General features: G+C 45.4%; 1 protein-coding gene across 4 annotated transcripts in view; it reads right to left on the bottom strand.

Annotated features, from left to right (window-relative positions):
* Positions 1–4,044: 4,044 nt before the first annotated feature.
* The window catches only part of LOC139376877 (forkhead box protein N2-like), a 45,088-nt gene continuing 32,532 nt past the window's right edge, over positions 4,045–16,600 (bottom strand). For all 4 annotated transcript variants that reach the window (XM_071119853.1, XM_071119851.1, XM_071119852.1 and 1 more), the window contains 3 exons: positions 10,743–10,917; positions 9,898–9,969; positions 4,045–7,788 (listed from right to left, as the gene is read on the bottom strand). In XM_071119853.1, coding sequence (XP_070975954.1) covers positions 7,325–7,788; positions 9,898–9,969; positions 10,743–10,917 — 711 coding nt within the window. In that variant the 3' untranslated portion in view covers positions 4,045–7,324. The remainder of the gene's footprint in view (positions 7,789–9,897; positions 9,970–10,742; positions 10,918–16,600) is intronic.

The following is a 16,600-nucleotide window of genomic DNA, read 5'->3' on the forward strand; positions in this document are numbered from 1 at the left end:
GGCTATATACAGTAGTGAGGCTATTACAGTAGAGAGGCTATATACAGTAGAGAGGCTATTACAGTAGAGAGGCTATATACAGTAGAGAGGCTATTACAGTAGAGAGGCTATTACAGTAGCGAGGCTATATACAGTAGAGAGGCTATTACAGTAGCGAGGCTATATACAGTAGAGAGGCTATATACAGTAGAGAGGCTATATACAGAAGTGCGGCTATTACAGTAGAGAGGCTATATACAGTAGAGAGGCTATATACAGTAGTGAGGCTACATGCAGACACCGGTTAGTCAGGCTGATTGGAGGAGTATGTACATGTATACATGGTTAAAGTGACTATGCATATATGATGAACAGAGAGTAGCAGTAGCATATAGAGGGGTTGGCGGGTAGTGGGACACAATGCAGATAGCCTGGTTAGCCAATGTGCGGGAGCACTGGTTGGTCGGGCCAATTGATGTAGTATGTACATATGTACATCAACAGCAGACTCCAACATTTTCTCAGTGAAAACAATGTCCTGAGCAAATGTCAAATTTGCTTCTTACCAAAATACCGCACAATAGACCACGTGTACACTCTGCATACCCTTATTAACAAACAAACAAAAGTAAAGTCTTCTCATGCTTTGTTGATTTCAAAAAAGCTTTTGGCTCAATTTGGCAAGAGGGTCTGCTATACAAATTGATGGAAAGCGGTGTTGGGGGGAAAGCATATGACATTATAAAATCAATGTACACAAACAACAAGTGTGCAGTTGAAATGGGCAATAAACACACAGATGTCTTTCCTCAGGGCAGTGGGGTGAGACAGGGATGCAGCTTGAGCCCCACCCTCTTCAGCATGTATATCAATGAATTGGCGAGGCCTCTAGAACAGTCTGCAGCACCTGCCCTCACCCTACTGGATTCATAAATCAAATGTGTACTGTTTGCAGATGATCTGGTGGTTCTGTCCCCAACCAAGGAGGGCCTACAGCAGCACCTAGATCTTCTGCCCAGATTCTGTCAGACTTGGGCCCTGACAGTGAATCTCAGTAAGACAAAAATAATTGTGTTCCAAAAAAGGTCCAGTAGCCAGGCAACATACAAATTCTATCTAGCCACTGTTGCCCTAGAGCCCACACCTACCTCAGCTTATACATCAACACCACAGGTAACTTCCACAAGGCTGTGAAAGATCTAAGAGACAAGGCAAGAAGGACCTTCTATGCCATCAAAAAGGAACATAAAACTCAACATCCCAATTAGGATCTGGCTAAAAGTACTTCAATCAGTTATCAAACCCATTGCCTTCTATCCCTTCTTGAAATGGGACAAACACCCAATTGAAAAAATATACTTAGTGTACAACGCAAAACCCCAAACAATCCATGCAGAGCATAATTTGGACAATACCCGCTAGTTATCAAAATCCAGAAAAGAGCTGTTAAATTCTACAACCACCTAAAAGGAAGCGATGCCCACACATTCCACAATAATGCCATCAGCTACAGAGATATGAACCGAGAGAAGTGTCCCCTCAGCCAGGTGATTCTGGGGCTCTATTCAGAAATGCAAATAGACCCTACAGCCTCAGGACAGAAACACATTTCGACCAACCAAATTATAAGGAAGCAAAAACATAACTATTTGACACACTGGAAAGAATCAATCAAATAACAGAGGAAATGTGAATACTATCTGACCCTGAACAGAGTACACAGTGACAGAATACCTGACCAATGTGACTGACCCCAAATTTATGAAAATTTGTACAGACTGAGTGAGCATAGCCTTGCTATTGAGAGAGGCCGCCAGAGGCAGAAGACAGGCTATGTGCCCACAAAATAAGGTGCACTTGCTAAACTCCTGCCAAATTTATGACCACTTTAGAGATATATATTTCCCACAGATCACACAGACCCACAAAGAATTTCAAAACAAATCAAACATTGATAAACTCCCATATTTGTTAGGCGAAATACCGCAGTGTGCAATCACAGCAGCATGATTTGTGGCCCGTTGCCATGAGAAAAGGGCAACCAGTGAAGAACTATCAACATTGTAAATACCACCTGTATTCATCTGTTTATTTATTTTCCCTTCCAAACTTCAACTACATTCACATTGTTACAACACTGTACATAGCCAATAATATAACATTTAAAATGTCGATATTCTTTAAAAACTTTTGTGAGTGTTTACTGATGTTTCTCGTTTATTTCCCTTTTGTTTACTGTCTATCCATTTGCTTTGGCAATGTAAACATATGTTTTCCATGCCAATAAAGCCGTTTGAATTGAATTGATATGTTTTTCTGCATTGGATGCGTCTCAATCCACTGCCTCCTCCGATGTCGCTCATCCGCACCTGCGGTGAAAGGTGACAGAGCTAGAGCAATGTTAGTCAAACCATGAGACATCCAAAAACAATCGTCCTTCTCACAATCGTCTGTAGCGTCTGAACGTTTGTCTATAACCTATTATGAACCCTCTGGAAAGTTGAGACTCTCACGAACACCATGGTGTTGCTCAATGACCCCAACAAGCATCTTGGGACTCTAAAGTCGACACAGCCGATCTGTCGACTTCTGTCTGTAGCGTCCGAACAGTTGGGGCTACACACTAATATAATCCCTCAGTGTAAAGGTGAGACTCTCACGAACAGGGCTTAGACTGTAATGGGTTATTAACCAGGAAAATACTAATTAGACATGAATAAAACAGATTTATCTGTGTTACATCACCAAGTTTAGAAGTAAACTCATTGATAAAAGAACATTTCACTACTAGAGGATGCTACTGTATTATCTAGGTCTAAGACTATAATTATATATCAGCTAAGACTTGTTCAAATCCCCTAAAGTCAATGTCCGTGCCCCAGCGGAAATCTAATTAGCATAATAATCGATCTCAAACCACCGCATGCGGCTATGTAACACTTTTAACCTTAAACGAGGCAAGTCAGTTGAGAACAAATTCTTATTTCCAATAATGGCCTACACCGGCCAAACTCAGACAACGCTGGGCCAATTGTGCGCCGCCTTACGGGACTCCCAATCACGTCCGGTTGTGATACTGCCTGGATTCAAACCAGGGTATCTGTAGTGACACCACTAGCACCGAAATGCAGTGCCTTAGACTGCTGCGCCACTCGAAAGCCCTTAAAACATATAGCTTAGTAGAACCCCACGGCATAGACAGGATTGACTGTTTAGTGCATCTCTCAGATATAGGACAGACACTTTTTTTGTGGGGCATATAGTTGTTCCATGTATTGAATCTGTTATTCAGTGCATTTGTATGGGCTAATAGCAGTCAGGCCAAAAATAATTCCTCATCAAATATTATTTTTGATACTTCAAGGGGTCTTAAAATTAGAACCATCACAAAAAAAGTAGTTACCTCCTTAGTTTAGAAATTAATTATTTTGACCGTTTTAACCACATTAGCACTCTGTTTTGAAGTAAGAAATAAAAATGTGTTTCATATTTTAAAGGAGAATGACACAAAAAAATAATTTTGGGACAAAGGGACCTATAATTATTTGCATTTCAACAGTCACTTCTGACTTCCATTACGTTTTACTTTTTAGTGATTGCCTCCTCTAAACAGCAGGTGGCGATGTTGATCACCATTTTATTACTAAAGCAGGATCCCTTCACTTTCGGGTTTCATAACCAATGACTGATGGCTGAGCTTACACAGGCAGACCAATGACTGATGGCTGAGTTTACACAGGCAGACCATTCTGATATTTTTTCCCACTAATTGGGCTTTTGACCAAATCACAGATCTTTTCACATCAGAACTTTTTGGGAACTGATCAAATTTGTAAAAAAAAAAAAACAGGGCTGCCTGAGTCACACATTCTTGGTTGTTCAAATGTGTAGTTTATGGAATGCATAATTCTTTTTCACAACTGCACTAGATGTCAATGTCATTTTGGATTTGTGATCAGTGCCTCAGATGAAACCATTTATCCTGATATATCCTTTGATTAGACAGAAGTTTCTTTATAATAGTTCAATCATCAAAGTAAACAATAACTTGAAAAAACACAAAAATGATAAAACAATATTTTTTTTTATTTTGTAATACCATATATAATGCAATTGCATATCTTTGGCGAAAATAAACTTTATAAACATTTTATTAACAGAGGTTAGCATACAAAAACCAAAAGGTTTGTCTGTCTAACAGACGTGGCAGACGACTGACTGATACTGGGTTGGCAGCTTTAGTTAGTTCAACACAAAACGCTTTATCAGAATCAATAAATTGCAACTGCATTTTTGAAAAAATAATCACATAATCAATATCCAATAACACGTTTTCAAACAATGAAGCAATCCTATGTATGCAGCTTTGAGTCTAACAATGTATCACTGTGTAAAGTGAAAATATAGACCCCTGGGGTACCCCACGGTGTGTCTTAGAGCCCCATGTCATGCAGGTAGTCCTAAAGATCCATCTCAAAAACATTCACTTACTAAGAGACTCAGGATAAAGTTCACTTTGAGTCTGATAACATCTTCCTTCTAGCTACAAGCACTACAGCATGAACAAGTTACTGGAAGTTGTCCTCAACTATCTAAGTTTAAACACAAGTCCACGGGGGTACCAAGACTAACACCAGGGCAACCCTTGGAAACATGTAGATGACTTCTATGGTGGCAGGATCCTAACATGGAGAAGGAGTGCCAACTAATATCTATGGTGCGACTACTTCTGGCAGTCAGAATATTATAGAAACTTAAACAATACTAATTCAGATGAAGGCTGTGAAGTTTGATGATTCAAATCAAATTGGCAGAGAAGTTCAATAGTTAGGGAATATCCATTCATCTGAAACGTCTCCGCTGGCTTTCTCTGTACACTGTTGGCAAAAAATGGTTCAGGATCAATTTGCTCAGCAATTTTCTTCCATCCAACAACAAAACAATCGGTACACTTGGCATTCGTGGTTAAATTGAAAAATCCCTGGTGGAAAGACTAAATACATTGGCAAAATACTTTCTCAGACACAGATATCTTTATCACTATATCACATAGTGAAAGTATTGGTCTATGGCAGTAAAATTAAGAAAACTAAATTCATCAAAATAATTTTCCAGAGGGGAGAGAGGAAGTAACCTTTCCACTCGCTTCAAATGACCATTATTTGATAGAAGTTCCATTCAATCGTCCCATTATAAATGATTATAATAAATACATTGATGATTTAATGGACAACATTAATTTGTTCTTCGTCTATTCACAGACCGTGTATTCTATGTCCATCTTATTTAGGAGAACCGCGGTTTAGTTCTAAGAACAACATTTCCATTCTAGGAACAAAGCGCTTCCCATTCCCGAACAACTAAAAAATAAACTACATGTCAGACTAAAGTCAGTCCACAAGGTCAGAGTCCTCCTACATTTCCTGTTAGTTGGCTTCTAGGACACCAATGTTACTGTCAGTCACAAAAACTGTGAGAAGAGGAACATGGTCGCAATGGTACAAATTAATGTTTGGCACTGCATGCAATCTATATTTATGGAAGTGAATTCATTTAACATTATACAACAGAAGTGGAAAGTTAAGTGGGTTCCTGACAGAGGGCAGTATACTGTCATACAGTGAACCAACTAAAAGCAATTATATCATATGGGCATGCTGTGGGCTTTTGGCATTTTGCTTACTAATGCAGGTTAATGCATGCAAGCGCCGAAAGAAAACCAGTCTGGCCTCTTCTCTTCACAAGTTCTGTTGCAACATCCTGTACTTCCCGTCACTGAACTCTATGCAATCAACTGGCAGTAAACACATTACTGTACAGCGGAGCGAAGAGGGTGGTGTGCTTCCTGATTTTGCCCTCCCTCCTCCCTTTGTGTTTTCTTATTGTGGAGCAAGACAAAGCAAAGCCTCTTTCTGGCAACACAGTCTGAACTTTGCCACAGCCAACAACAGGCAGTAAATAGTACAATATTGTCAATCTAACCTCACTACAACGTTATTATAACTAAATCCTTGTCTTAACTTCCCTTTGGCCTGAATACTAAAAGTCAGTAGGTGTGACTAATATTACATGATTGAAAACTGAGCAGCACATCTGCCAGTGAGTGCTCTCATGCAAGCGCATCGTCTTGGGATCACGATGATTACAACCTTAGCTGTGTTTCAGCCAGATACACCTTGCATAGGATAGGATAGGACAGGGTAGGACAAGAACAGGATAGATCAAGAGAAGAATCACAAATACAGGGTCCTGTATCAAATGTGTCATTTCTCAGTTTACACACTAAACACAAATAATGTATGTATGTATAACAGAATAAGAGGGGCCACAGAGGAAAAGCCATGAAGACGAGTGGGTTCTGATGGTACGACGATGTAATGACCTTTTCCTCTCAGTGTAGGAAACCAGAGTGGACTCTTCCTCACCATGCCAATCTTCACACAGTCGGTTATCTTTGTGTCATTCCTTTTCTTAACATGACAGTAGCAGAGTTCCAACATTTCCTTTGTTGCGTTTCCCCAACAGGCCATTACATCCTGACATGGAACCAGTCCAGTGTTCTGCTCTGGGATCAGATTGTTCAGATCACTCTAAACAGCCAGTGACATGAACCTCACTACTTCAATACATACCCAATAATGTACTGCTTTTACCCAAGAAAAATACCAACACTGAACAAATTAAATAATATAAAGAGCAGTTTAAGGTTACGGATCAATTATTGCATCTCTCTTTGTTATTTCCAGGCCAAGGTTGTTGCCTATCAAAAAACAGTGGCATGTTTTTATTAGATTTTTGCACGGAGAAGGGAGAAACTGACGAGAAGATGAGAGGTTAGTTGTTTGTTACAGACATGCACTCATTCTCTTATAAATAGGTTCACTTGGAAGAGGATACAGGTTGAGGAGGAAGCATGCAATGCTTTGAGTTTTACAAACTTTAAGCTTTTTCTGGTCTTGTCTTTTATCCAGAAGAAAAATCCTTTGAATTGCGAGGATCTGTGGCGAAGCCATCAGAAACAGGCAGTTCGTTTTGGATAGATGGGTATTGTGATGGTTCTTCACAGTAGTCCCCAAGCACCCCACTTAACCCCACCCACCTGACACGCCCAAGTTACAAAAGTCTCAATATGGCTTTATTCTCCTGTGTGTGAATGATACTATTGCCATTTGTTGTGTTGGGATAGGGAGGGATTTCCCATCCCATCATGGGTCAAACCAAAAAACTGGCTCAAAAATCAGCAATCAGAAAAGCAGGAGGCTGCACAACCTGGACCTATCAGTAGGACACACAATCAGATCAGGTTACAGGGGCGGGAGTCTGAGGGCGAGGCAGTACGACCACCTCATTTCCTGTTCAGTTTTTTGCTCTTGGCACTGCGTTTGTTGAGCTCCATGGAGGTACGGATCCCAGCCAGGTGAAGCAGAGACCCGGCCGCCTCCTTCAGCTCCTCATCCAGCTCCGGCTTGGCTGTCAGCTCCCTACGTGCCCTCTTACCTCCCGGGCACTTCACCGAGGAGGAAGAGGGGGATGGGCGATGAGGAGCAGGCCGGGAGTGGCCGCCCCTCTCGTCCCGGTCCCCAAGGTCGGAGTCCTCCTCTTCACTATGGAAACCCTCGCTGCCGGCGCGGCGTGGGCGCGGCCTGGCGTGGCCTGGGCCTCCTTCATCCAGGGAGGAGAGGGAGGAGGAGGAGGAGCGGGAGGAGCAGCGCTGCAGAGTCATGCTACTGTAGTTGTGGTCCTGCTTAGGATCGCTGCTCACCAGGACCAAGTCTGGCTGGGACAGGTCCAGGGGACTGTCTGGTTCACCTGGGAGAGGGAGGGAAAGAAGAGAGAGATGAGGAAGAGAGATTGAGGAAGAAACCATCTTCACACTAAAGAAATCGTGTTTCTGAATGCAAACAGGGCTTATGTGATCAAGAGAGTCAAGTGTTTTTAATCCAATAAGCGGCGGGCTAGGGAGTGTCCAGCAGGCTAGGGATGTGAGTGTCCAGCAGAGAGTCCAGCAGGCTAGGGAGTGTTTTTAGGGAGTGTCCAATAAGCGGCGGGCTAGGGAGTGTCCAGCAGGCTAGGGAGTGTCCAGCAGGCTAGGGAGTGTCCAGCAGGCTAGGGAGTGTCCAGCAGGCTAGGGAGTGTCCAGCAGGCTAGGGAGTGTCCAGCAGGCTAGGGAGTGTCCGTGTGTCCAGCAGGCTAGGGAGTGTCCGTGTGTCCAGCAGGCTAGGGAGTGTCCGTGTGTCCAGCAGGCTAGGGAGTGTCCGTGTGTCCAGCAGGCTAGGGAGTGTCCGTGTGTCCAGCAGGCTAGGGAGTGTCCGTGTGTCCAGCAGGCTAGGGAGTGTCCGTGTGTTCAGCAGATAACAGCAAGTAAGATTCATAACAGCAGAGGCAGAAGTGTCTTGTGGAATGAACACTTAAAACACATGGGGGAGGCATGAAATACAACACCACTTATTCACAGGAAGATAATTCTATATGCAACCTTGTCTGGCTTGGAACGGGACTATGTACGACTTCAACTGTGCTGTTGAGTGTACATAGTAAGCAATAGAGAGACACAGGAAGATGTTTTACAAGGGGTGTATAGATGCTGGGCGAGTGATGCTGGGCGAGTGATGCTGGGCGAGTGATGTAAAAGCAATAAAAGAAAGCGTGAAACGGGCAGGTGACAGAGAGAAAGGGGGGAGAGTAGTAATGAAAAGGTAGAGACAGAGAGAAAGGGGGGAGAGTAGTAATGAAAAGGTAGAGACAGAGAGAAAGGGGGGAGAGTAGTAATGAAAAGGTAGAGACAGAGAGAAAGGGGGAGAGTAGTAATGAAAAGGTAGTGACAGAGAGAAAGGGGGGAGAGTAGTAATGAAAAGGTAGAGACAGAGAGAAAGGGGGGAGAGTAGTAATGAAAAGGTAGAGACAGAGAGAAAGGGGGGAGAGTAGTAATGAAAAGGTAGAGACAGAGAGAAAGGGGGGAGAGTAGTAATGAAAAGGTAGAGACAGAGAGAAAGGGGGGAGAGTAGTAATGAAAAGGTAGAGACAGAGAGAAAGGGGGGAGAGTAGTAATGAAAAGGTAGAGACAGAGAGAAAGGGGGGAGAGTAGTAATGAAAAGGTAGAGACAGAGAGAAAGGGGGGAGAGTAGTAATGAAAAGGTAGAGACAGAGAGAAAGGGGGGAGAGTAGTAATGAAAAGGTAGAGACAGAGAGAAAGGGGGGAGAGTAGTAATGAAAAGGTAGAGACAGAGAGAAAGGGGGGAGAGTAGTAATGAAAAGGTAGAGACAGAGAGAAAGGGGGGAGAGTAGTAATGAAAAGGTAGAGACAGAGAGAAAGGGGGGAGAGTAGTAATGAAAAGGTAGTGACAGAGAGAAAGGGGGGAGAGTAGTAATGAAAAGGTAGAGACAGAGAGAAAGGGGGGAGAGTAGTAATGAAAAGGTAGTGACAGAGAGAAAGAGGGGGAGAGTAGTAATGAAAAGGTAGAGACAGAGAGAAAGGGGGGAGAGTAGTAGGTATGAAAAGGTAGTGACAGAGAGAAAGGGGGGAGAGTAGTAATGAAAAGGTAGTGAGAGAAGAGAAAGGGGGGAGAGTAGTAATGAAAAGGTAGAGACAGAGAGAAAGGGGGGAGAGTAGTAATGAAAAGGTAGAGACAGAGAGAAAGGGGGGAGAGTAGTAATGAAAAGGTAGAGACAGAGAGAAAGGGGGGAGAGTAGTAATGAAAAGGTAGAGACAGAGAGAAAGGGGGGAGAGTAGTAATGAAAAGGTAGAGACAGAGAGAAAGGGGGGAGAGTAGTAATGAAAAGGTAGAGACAGAGAGAAAGGGGGAGAGTAGTAATGAAAAGGTAGAGACAGAGAGAAAGGGGGGAGAGTAGTAATGAAAAGGTAGAGACAGAGAGAAGCAGAGAAGTGGAAGAGGCATGGTGTGGGGTGGCGTCTCTTACATGGGTTGGCGTGGTGATGACCAGGGGCAGAGTTTAAGAGCATCATGGCAGTGGCAGCATCTATGTCAGACTCTGGAAGAGGAGAGAACATGCATGGTGGTCAGTGGAATAGCCTGAGCGTGTGCGTGTGTGTGGCCGACTGGCGAAGGAGGCTGTAGAGGGGTAAAGGAAGAGAGGATTCCTAGCTCTCTCCATACCTCACTTCAGGGGCCCTAAATTATTTATAATCAACTAGAGTGGAGACTGAGTGCTCTGCTCTACACTCTATCAGCATCACCAGGGCCTCTGTAGTCAAGGTTACCAAACAAGAGGGTAGGGGAGAGAGAGAGCGTTAAAGTGAGAGACACCGAGACAGAGACACACACACACAGAGAGAGAGGGAGAGAGAGAGAAGTGGAGGATACAGATTAGAAGAATCTACCTTGAGGCATCTACGATTAGAAATGAAATGATGAGTAAAATGACAGTTGGAGATGAGGGGAGGGGGATGCTGAATGTTTTGCCGGCCAATGTTGCATGACAAAAATGTGTAGAGGCAACAACCATGTGAATTTGAGATCACATGCACTGGATCAAATCTAATACCAATCCTATTTCTAGATCAGGGATGGGCAACAGGCGGCGGGCCCTCTTTTGAAGGCCCTCAAAATCAATCCCACCCTTCCCATTTTTTTTTTTGTAGAATTGCAAAATGAGTTATAAAATTGCTAAATCTTCTCTCAGCCCAATGGCAAAATGTGTAGAATTGCAGCAAACTTGCTATAAAAACAGCAACATTTTCTTTACACCTCTTGGCAAAATGTGTAGCATTGTACAAAATTAACAAAAAAAAAGTCAGGAATCACCTTTGAGGGAGCAGCCCTGCAGGAAGTGGTGTCTGGGTGGTGAGGAGGCGCTGGGTGGGGAGGCGGGCGGTGTGCAGAAGGTATGTGCTGCAGGGAAGTGCTGCTTCTTCAGGGCCTGGATCAGGTTGGGTCTGTACTCTGGGTCCACACACCACAGAGAACCCTTACCATTCACCTGAAAAAACATCACATACTACATCACAAAGCAGTAAGACTGACCTGAGAGGTGTTCATTGGGGCACATCGTAACAAAATGTTTCAAAACCGAGCATTTCTTATTGGATAAATTCATATAGAATCTCACGGTAGTATCAAGAGATACTTTGGTAAAGTACTTATCATGACTAGGCTCACTAGATTTTCCACAGTAAACACCTAGAACTTTGTTGCCTGCTTGGCTGACTCTCACGGCAGTCTCCCTGCAGTCTGACTAGTGCTGGGCGATATGGCCAAAACAATATATCATGATATTCTCATTTTTGACGGTATGGCGGTATCTGACAGTATTTTATGTTTCTGAATAATAAAACATTCTAAATATGTTATGAGTATTGCATGACCCTAGGATATCAACTCATGAATTCTAAGTGGTTTTAACAGGCTTTCTCCATTCAGATTGTTTTATACTCTGCTAAACTAGGACAAACTTTGATGACTCATAATGCAGTCACCTGAGCATGTGATAAACCATCCAGACCCTGCTGGGTGAACTGCATGATGGGAGGAAAACAGTCGATAAACAATCCACACCATCCTTAAATGATTTATTACAGGGTTGGACTGAGTTTAGCTTTTTATAGTGCTGTCCATGTAACTTGCCTTTGTAGAACCTCTCACTACAGTAGCCAAAGACATGTGAAGGCATTGTCATATCCTGTATGCAAGTTCATGAACTACCACTGAGACAACACGTCTCCATGGTGTTTTCACAAGAAAAACATAAATGTTTACGTGGGTGTGGGGGGGTGAGAGTGTATAAATGGTTCTCTCATTATGTATCTCTGGGTTCTGTCCAGGAGGAGGAGGAAGGAGCGAGGGAGGAGGGATATAACCTTGACTCAGATTACCAGCCGGCTCGCAGGCAGGAAGGAGGAAATGTCTCCATGGCAACGCAAACCACCAGGCAGCGTGTCATCTGAAACCAGTGCTGCATGCTCTCTCAGCTCAGCAGACGGGTGGGCTCACACTGAGCCCCCAGCACACTGATCTCAGAGAGGCTGTCTACATTGTGATGCACTGGACACCAGTCCTGCTGCCGCTGAGCTCATTTCTACTTCTAACTGGTCTTCAGCCCCTCCTAGCAGACTACATGCTATCTAGCCACTGAGCCCATTGTAACAGTATAGTTATATTCTCTTTGTCCCCGAGCTGAGCTTGAACCAGTGTCCAACACAACTACAGAAACCATGTCTCTTTCCTATATATGCTCTACTTTCTCCCTCACTTCGTCCTTTCATTTCCCTTCTCTACCCTTTCTTTCACAGACACTCGTCTCTCTCCCTCTGTGTTTGTGCAGGTCAGGTCTTCAGTCCTGGGCCTGTCTTCTGCTTGGCGCTACAGTTGCAGTGTGTGTGTGTCCACTGCCTGGTCGTGGCGCTACAGTTGCAGTGCATGTGTGTGTGTGTGTGTGTGTGTGTGTGTGTGTGTCCACTGCCTGGTCGTGGCGCTACAGTTGCATTGTGTGTGTGTGTCCACTGCCTGGTCGTGGCTCTACAGTTGCAGTGTGTGTGTGTTTCCACTGCCTGGTCGTGGCTCTACAGTTGCAGTGTGTGTGTGTGTTTCCACTGCCTGGTCGTGGCTCTACAGTTGCAGTGTGTGTGTGTGTTTCCACTGCCTGGTCGTGGCTCTACAGTTGCAGTGTGTGTGTGTGTCCACTGCCTGGTCGTGGCTCTACAGTTGCAGTGTGTGTGTGTGTCCACTGCCTGGTCGTGGCGCTACAGTTGCAGTGTGTGTGTGTGTCCACTGCCTGGTCGTGGCTCTACAGTTGCAGTGTGTGTGTGTGTGTCCACTGCCTGGTCGTGGCGCTACAGTTGCAGTGTGTGTGTGTGTCCACTGCCTGGTCGTGGCTCTACAGTTGCAGTGTGTGTGTGTGTCCACTGCCTGGTCGTGGCTCTACAGTTGCAGTGTGTGTGTGTGTCCACTGCCTGGTCGTGGCGCTACAGTTGCAGTGTGTGTGTGTGTGTCCACTGCCTGGTCGTGGCTCTGCAGTTGCAGTGTGTGTGTGTGTCCACTGCCTGGTCGTGGCGCTACAGTTGCAGTGTGTGTGTGTGTGTCCACTGCCTGGTCGTGGCTCTACAGTTGCAGTGTGTGTGTGTGTGTGTCCACTGCCTGGTCGTGGCGCTACAGTTGCAGTGTGTGTGTGTCCACTGCCTGGTGGTGGCGCTACAGTTGCAGTGTGTGTGTCCACTGCCTGGTCATGGCTCTACAGTTGCAGTGTGTGTGTGTGTGTGTCCACTGCCTGGTCGTGGCTCTACAGTTGCAGTGTGTGTGTGTGTGTGTGTGTATGTCCACTGCCTGGCCATGGCTCTACAGTTGCAGTGTGTGTGTCTACTGCCTGGTCATGGCTCTACAGTTGCAGTGTGTGTGTGTGTGTGTCTACTGCCTGGTCATGGCTCTACAGTTGCAGTGTGTGTGTCTACTGCCTGGTCGTAGCTCTACAGTTGCAGTGTGTGTGTTTCCACTGCCTGGTCGTGGCTCTACAGTTGCAGTGTGTGTGTCTACTGCCTGGTCATAGCTCTACAGTTGCAGTGTGTGTGTGTGTGTCTACTGCCTGGTCATGGCTCTACAGTTGCAGTGTGTGTGTCTACTGCCTGGTCGTAGCTCTACAGTTGCAGTGTGTGTGTTTCCACTGCCTGGTCGTGGCTCTACAGTTGCAGTGTGTGTGTCTACTGCCTGGTCATAGCTCTACAGTTGCAGTGTGTGTGTGTGTGTGTGTGTCTACTGCCTGGTCATGGCTCTACAGTTGCAGTGTGTGTGTGTGTGTGTGTGTGTGTGTGTGTGTGTGTGTGTGTGTGTCTACTGCCTAGTCGTAGCTCTACAGTTGCAGTGTGTGTGTTTCCACTGCCTGGTCATGGCTCTACAGTTGCAGTGTGTGTGTGTGTGTTTCCACTGCCTGGTCATGGCTCTACAGTTGCAGTGTGTGTGTGTTTCCACTGCCTGGTCGTGGCTCTACAGTTGCAGTGTGTGTGTCCACTGCCTGGTCATGGCTCTACAGTTGCAGTTGTGTGTGTGTGTGTGTGTGTGTGTCCACTGCCTGGTCGTGGCTCTACAGTTGCAGTGTGTGTGTGTGTGTCCACTGCCTGGTCATGGCTCTACAGTTGCAGTGTGTGTGTGTGTCCACTGCCTGGTCATGGCTCTACAGTTGCAGTGTGTGTGTCCACTGCCTGGTCATGGCTCTACAGTTGCAGTGTGTGGGGTGCGTTGGGAGATAGCCCCCCATCTTACTGCTGCGTTTGCATTTCCTCTGAAGGAGAGAGAGGAGGGTCTATGACCTTGACTGGTATACACCGGCTCTCCCAGCCTTATCACAGCAAGGGGAGGCACACAGGGGGCCGCAGGCAGGGTGCGGCACTACACTGGCCCTGACACACACGTCAGGGGGCCTCAGGGTGGTTTAAAACCCTGGCCCTGCCCGTCAGCCATACAGAGAGCTGCAAATCCCTATACAGGCACAGGTACACAGAGTGGAGGTGTACAGTTAACACTGTCAGGGCTGATTTCAAGGTTTTACTGCTAACCTACAAAGATTTACATGGGCTTGCTCCTACCTATCTCTCTGATTTGGTCCTGCCGTACATACCTACACGTACGCTACGGTCACAAGACGCAGGCCTCCTAATTGTCCCTAGAATTTCTAAGCAAACAGCTGGAGGCAGGGCTTTCTCCTATAGAGCTCCATTTTTATGGAACGGTCTGCCTACCCATGTCAGAGACACAAACTCGGTCTCAACCTTTAAGTCTCTACTGAAGACTCATCTCTTCAGTGGGTCATATGATTGAGTGTAGTCTGGCCCAGGAGTGGGAAGGTGAACGGAAAGGCTCTGGAGCAACGAACCACCCTTGCTGTCTCTGCCTGGCCGGTTCCCCTCTTTCCACTGGGATTCTCTGCCTCTAACCCTATTTCAGGGGCTGAGTCACTGGCTTACTGGGGCTCTCTCATGCCGTCCCTGGAGGGGGTGCATCACCTGAGTGGGTTGATTCACTGATGTGGTCATCCTGTCTGGGTTGCCCCCCCCCCCCCCACTTGGGTTGTGCCGTTGCAGAGATCTTTGTGGGCTATACTCAGCCTTGTCTCAGGATGGTAAGTTGGTGGTTGAAGACATCCCTCTAGTGATGTGGGGGCTGTGCTTTGGCAAAGAGGGTGGGGTTATATCATTCCTGTTTGGCCCTGTCCGGGGGTGTCCTCGGATGGGGCCACAGTGTCTCCTGACCCCTCCTGTCTCAGCCTCCAGTATTTATGCTGCAGTAGTTTATGTGTCGGGGGGCTAGGGTCAGTTTGTTATATCTGGAGTACTTCTCCTGTCCTATTCGGTGTCCTGTGTGAATCTAAGTGTGCGTTCTCTAATTCTCTCCTTCTCTCTTTCTTTCTCTCTCTCGGAGGACCTGAGCCCTAGGACCATGCCCCAGGAATACCTGACATGATGACTCCTTGCTGTCCCCAGTCCACCTGACTGTGCTGCTGCTCCAGTTTCAACTGTTCTGCCTTATTATTATTCGACCATGCTGGTCATTTATGAACATTTGAACATCTTGGCCATGTTCTGTTATAATCTCCACCCGGCACAGCCAGAAGAGGACTGGCCACCCCACATAGCCTGGTTCCTCTCTAGGTTTCTTCCTAGGTTTTGGCCTTTCTAGGGAGTTTTTCCTAGCCACCGTGCTTCTACACCTGCATTGCTTGCTGTTTGGGGTTTTAGGCTGGGTTTCTGTACAGCACTTTGAGATATTAGCTGATGTACGAAGGGCTATATAAATACATTTGATTTGATTTTGATTTAGTCAAACACTTTGAGCACATTGTCAATGTCACACTACTGCCACTACAGAATATCAGTGAAGAACTCTAATGACTATTTGTGGCACCTTTACACAACAAACCATCTCAAATGGGCTCATTTCAACCCCATTAGAAGGATACTATGAGCTCATTTCAACCCCATTAGTTACACAACAAACCATCTCAATGGGGAAGGATACTATGAGCTCATTTCAACCCCATTAGTTACACAACAAACCATCTCAATGGGGAAGGATACTATGAGCTCATTTCAACCCCATTAGTTACACAACAAACCATCTCAATGGGGAAGGATACTATGAGCTCATTTCAACCCCATTAGTTACACAACAAACCATCTCAATGGGGAAGGATACTATGAGCTCATTTCAACCCCATTAGTTACACAACAAACCATCTCAATGGGGAAGGATACTATGAGCTCATTTCAACCCCATTAGTTACACAACAAACCATCTCAATGGGGAAGGATACTATGAGCTCATTTCAACCCCATTAGTTACACAACAAACCATCTCAATGGGGAAGGATACTATGAGCTCATTTCAACCCCATTAGTTACACAACAAACCATCTCAATGGGGAAGGATACTATGAGCTCATTTCAACCCCATTAGTTACACAACAAACCATCTCAATGGGGAAGGATACTATGAGCTCATTTCAACCCCATTAGAAGACCACTTCAAACCCACAATGATGTCATATCAATCTCACCCTGCAGTGTCAGCATGACAACTTTCAAATGGTTAAATAACGTGTTAGTGTGGCCCTTGTGAGAATCAAACCCAGGCACTGCCAGCTCCTTGCAAGGTAACAAAAAGTGTGTGTGTGTGTGTGT

The sequence above is a fragment of the Oncorhynchus clarkii genome, chromosome 20 (assembly GCF_045791955.1).
Source record: "Oncorhynchus clarkii lewisi isolate Uvic-CL-2024 chromosome 20, UVic_Ocla_1.0, whole genome shotgun sequence".
In the NCBI taxonomy this organism is placed as follows: Eukaryota; Metazoa; Chordata; class Actinopteri; order Salmoniformes; family Salmonidae; genus Oncorhynchus; species Oncorhynchus clarkii.